Source organism: Chrysochloris asiatica, unplaced genomic scaffold, assembly GCF_000296735.1.
Source record: "Chrysochloris asiatica unplaced genomic scaffold, ChrAsi1.0 scaffold00502, whole genome shotgun sequence".
In the NCBI taxonomy this organism is placed as follows: Eukaryota; Metazoa; Chordata; class Mammalia; order Afrosoricida; family Chrysochloridae; genus Chrysochloris; species Chrysochloris asiatica.
The window spans coordinates 649,710-654,894 of NW_006409020.1; the positions used below are offsets into that span (position 1 = coordinate 649,710).

The 5,185-nt window shown below is 37.4% G+C and overlaps 1 protein-coding gene and 1 pseudogene across 1 annotated transcript; one reads left to right on the forward strand and one right to left on the reverse strand.

Moving 5' to 3' along the window:
• Positions 1-215: 215 nt before the first annotated feature.
• LOC102835191 (olfactory receptor 7G2-like) lies at positions 216-1,582 on the reverse strand. The gene is made up of 2 exons (XM_006877466.1): positions 1,560-1,582; positions 216-1,164 (listed from the first exon to the last, which is right to left on the reverse strand). Exons 1-2 carry the CDS (start codon positions 1,580-1,582, stop codon positions 216-218), a joined length of 972 nt encoding a protein of 323 aa, XP_006877528.1.
• Positions 1,583-1,740: 158 nt separating this feature from the next.
• On the forward strand, positions 1,741-4,430 carry LOC102835566 (annotated as a pseudogene).
• The last annotated feature ends 755 nt before the right edge of the window (positions 4,431-5,185 follow it).

Here is a 5,185-nt window from a genome sequence, read left to right on the forward strand (position 1 = left end):
ATATTATTATATGAGAGTTTTTAAAGTATTAACACCAAAGATTTCTTCAGAAATAACATCCAAATATCTCATAACCACCAAAACCACTGAGAAAATATAATTATGTCATTTAGTAGATAATGAAACTGAGTGTACTTAATGCAAATGTTGACCCTTAAAGAGGTTTAGGAGTGTCAAATCTATACATTAGTGAATTTTCACAGGTGACACAATCATTAAAAAGAAGGTATCCTACCAATGAGTTTTGCCAAGCTTACCTTTATGTCCCTGTTCCTTAGACTATAGATGAAAGGATTGATCATTTGAGGAACCACAATGTACATCACTGAGGCTACCGCTGTGCTTATGGAAGAGTGTGAAAACAGAGAACTGATGTACACACCAAAAGATGTCCCATAGAATAGAAAAACAACTGAGAGATGAGACCCACAGGTAGAAAAAGCTTTATGCTTTCCACAAGCGGATCGTATTCTCAAAACAGAGGAAATAATCTGAGTGTAAGAGAACATGGTCCCAGAAAAAGGAAGACCACCCAATGTGAAAGCCACTAAATATATTAGGATGTTGTTGATGAAGGTACTGGAACAGGCAAGCTTGAGGACCTGAGCAAGTTCACAGAAGAACTGAGGGATTTTCAGTTCTGTGCAAAAAGATAGATGCAAAACCATAAGACTATGGAGCAAGGCAACCGCAATACTAATGGATAAAGAAAGTAGAATCATCAAGCCACAGAAGCAGGGATTCATGATGACTGTGTACCTCAGAGGATGACAAATGGCCACATAGCGGTCATAGGCCATTGCTGCAAGAAGAAAAATTTCAAAACCACTAAAAAGCAGGACAAAGAAAATCTGGCAGATGCAGCCTGTATAACTGATGCTCTTATTCTGTGCCTGGATGTTCACCAGCATATTTGGGATGGTAGTTGTGCTTAAACAGATGTCAGTAATGGACAGAATGGAGAGGAAGAAGTACATGGGAGTATATAAGTGGGAGTCAGAACTGACAGCCAGGACAATGAGCAGGTTTCCAAGCACAGTGACCAGATACATGATGAGGAACAGCATAAAGAGAAGGCACTGCAATTCTGCATCTTCTGCCAGTCCCAGGAGTAGGAATTTGGAATCGTCTGTGAAGTTTCTGGGTTGTATATCACTGATGAATCTGATGGAAAGAATGGGTGACAATACAATCAAATTGTGGTCTCTCTACCACCAACAAAAGCAGCAATATTGTAGTCAGATATTGTCTTAGGGAAGGAAGCAGAGAAAATGTGGTGAATACAAACAGTGTACTTTTTGTATGCACATTATTTGATTTTTTATTAAAGGAAAGAAAGAAATCTGATACTTAAGGTGCAGACTGTCAATCGTTATGTATTCTTGAAAGGAATTGAAAAGGTCATTCTACTATTATTAAATTTTCTGTGCTTATACTACAACAGAGTCTTACTGTGGTGTTGTACGGTAAGCACTGGACTGCTAACTACAAAGTTGACATTCAACCCACCATCCACTACTTGGAAATTCAATTGAGGATCACTATGAGTCAGAACTGGCTTGACAACCGTGAACAAAAACATTTACGTTTTATGATCATTTAAAAATATATTTATTACTTTTTTTAAAAAAGAAATTAATAGCCTTGGTTGGCTTCATTTTTAATCTATTTGGGACTCTACTTCCTTCCACACAAAGCAGAGGCAGGAAGTCAAGATAATGCAAATATCTATTAATAACCATGAAGGTAAAACAAATGAGTCTGACAAATGCTTCTCTAACACCACCACCAGAGAATTCCTCTAAATATCAGAGAAGTTTACCACAGTGGCCATCTTTGACAAAGGTTAGGTTATTACTCAACAAAAACAAGTAAATTTCTTTGTGCTTTTAGAGATCGAGCTAAAGAGTAGGAGAATGAGAATTCTTGCATATGTATAAAGGAACGGAGAGAAGAACAAAATTTCTATGGGAGTGTAGTTTCCATCATTTCCTGCATGTTCCTGTTTGTAAAACAACTGCCCTCCTTTCCAAATATTAAAGAGTGGACATTTGGTTACCTGTATGACATCCTTGTGTAATGATGGCTGACATCTGCTCTGGATTAGAAAACTGAAGAACTGTCCTAAGGAAAAACAATTGGTCTATGCAAATCACTAGAGTCCTGGGCATAAAGGGTTATTTCTGGATAAAAGGATCATGTGTTCTCTCTGCCTACAAGGGAAGAGTTCTTAAGTGAAATGCAACTGGCAGATTACCTGCCATGTCCATACCCTGGAGACTCAATATTCAAAGTTCCTAATTAGCCCAACATATTTATCATCATTCTGTCCCCAGGGTAGTAAGGATTGCTAATCCCCTGATCTTTTGAGACCAGCTGCATGTCATTCACTACTGTCCACCTGACTTTGTTGTATGTCACATATATTGCACATGTGAACAGACAGTAATTTACTTGCCTGATTTTTTTTTTTTTACATTTTAGATACAACCAAAGATATCTATATTTAATCAATGGTATTCAGAAACCAAACTATTTATTATCAAAGTATACTTTAAATGTTTGAATATTTATAAAATATATGTATAAATATTTGTTAAGCTATGTCAAAAATGATGATTCAGTAGTGTTCTAAGACTGATTAACTATTTTCTGAGCCTTCATCTATAAAACTTCTTATCTATTAATGGATAAATGCTGAATGTAATTAGTATAGGTAGCCCTGCATTTTATTCTTTATAGTTTTTAATTATTATTATCTTTATTGTGAATTGAATGAAAGTTTACAGGGCAGATCATCAGTTTTACATTCAACACAGCATATACTTTGTTTCATTACAATGATTATAATCCACACCATGTACCATCGGTTAATAGTATTTCTCTCTATTCATTTTAGCTCTCTCTCTCTCTTTTTTTTTTTTCTTTTTCTTTTTAAACACTCAGGCATATATAATAACTTACACCACAAAAGGGCACAGTCTATAAGTCTACCTCCTGGTCGCCAGCTCTTAGTCCCTCTCATTCCATGAATGTTGAATCCTCAGCTGCTCCCTGTCTCCATGTCATCATCTCTGCCTCCATTTCTGGTGTTGTTGCTGCTCTGGATAAGGTCCCACATTAAACTTGTGCTCTTCTCCCTTGATGGTACTAGGGTCCTCTGTTTCTGCACTGTAAAATTAACTACTTCCCCATTTTTGTTACAAAACTTCTTCCTTTAAAATTGTGACAGTCACAATTAGTCATGATAACAATTATTCACTATTGAATTACAAGAATCTTATCCTCATCTAGATAAAATGAAAATAATTCAGTGGGGACTCTATCTTCCCCAACACACTCTTAAAATCCCACTTGAAAACTTGTAAGACAGTAATTTTGTGCATTTATTGCCCCTTAATTTAAGGGAGCCAGTGTCTAAGTTGACAGTCTCTATCTACCCTGTACACAAAGGAGATAGCATTGATACTTGAAGTGAAGACTCATTCCATCTCTGTTGGTATTAAGAGTTATCAACTCCATGAGTATAGGTCAAGTTCATAAATTGTAGCAATTTACCCTCATTTTGTTTACCAAAATTGTTTTGTTTTTCATCTTCCTCTAGTCAAGTTCTAGTAGACTGGTTAGAAGAGATCCGCATTTGTGCCCAGTTGTGCACATTACAAAAAGAGATGAGCCAATGGAATGCGAAAATCATCAGATTATATCTTTGATAGCCTAAAGTTTTACTAAAAGTAATACAGATACAGCTGCAAGTATACAATAACCGAGAACTTCCAGCGGTTCAAGACGGATTCAGAAGAGGACATGGAATGAAGGGTATCACTGTAGATGTCCGATGGATATTGTCTAAAAGCAGAGAAGAACAGAAAGATGTTTACCTATGCTTTATTGACTATGCAAAGGCTTTCAATTGTATGGATCATGCAGACGACATCAAGAGAAGACGGAAGGGACCAAGCTTCCGAGACTGCCTGACGCCCAACTGTCACCACAAAGTTCAACCCCTTCATGACCTCGGACCGCAGCAAGAACCGCAAACACCACTTCAGTGCTCCCTCGTGCATGCGAAGGAAGATCATGTCGTCCCCGCTGTCCAAGGAGCTGCGGCAGAAGCATAACGTGTGCTCCGTGCCCATCAGCAAGGACGTCAAGGTCCAGGTGGTTCGCGGACACTACAAAGGTCAGCAGATTGGCAAGGTAGTCCAAGTGTACAGAAATAAGTATGTCATCTATATCAAGAGGGTGCAGCATGAGAAGGCTAGTGGGACAACTGTCCATGTGGGCATTCACCCTAGAAGGTGGTTATTACCAGATTAAAATTGGACAAAGATCAAAAAAAAATTCTTGAGCACAAAGCCATTTCTCAAAAAGTTGGAAACAAGAAAGGCAAATATAAGGAAGAACTTGTTGAGAAAATGCAAGAATAAATATAACTTGTTAGGGAACCACAGTTTAACTCTAGATTTCTAGTCTAGTGTGTGTTCCTTGGAAACTCTTCCAGATGACTTTACAATATTTCATTTCCATTTTATTCTGTTATTGATACGTGGCTCTGTAAATCTTCCTTTGCAACGTTGATTACCAATATTATGGGAAAAAAAAATGGAAATGTTATTAACTGCAAAAAAAAAAAAAAAAAAAAGATGGAAGGAATACACAGAGTCACTGTACCAAAAGGAAATGGTTAATGTTCAGCCATTTCAAGAGGTAGTATATGATCCAGAGCCAATGATACTGAAGAAGTCCAAGGAACATTGAAGGAATTGGCAAAGGATAAGGCACCAGGAATTGATGGAATAAAAATTGAAATCTTTCAAGAAAGTGAGGCAGCACAGGAGGCACTCACTCATCTCTGCCAAGAAATTCGGAAAAAAACTACCTGGCCAACTGATTGGAAGAGATTGGTATTTGTGCCCATTCCAAAGAGAGGTGACCCATCAGAATGTGGAAATTATCAGACAACCTTTTTGATATCACATGCGAGTAAAGTTTTACTAAAGGTAATATAGAAATGGCTGCAATAATACATTAACAGAGAAGTTCCAGAAGTTTAAACTGAATTCAGAAGAGGCCATGGAACAAGGGATATCAATATTGATGTCCGATGGAACTAGGCTGAAAACAGACAATATCAGAAAGATGTTTACCTGTGCTGTATTGACTATACAAAGGCTTTCAATTG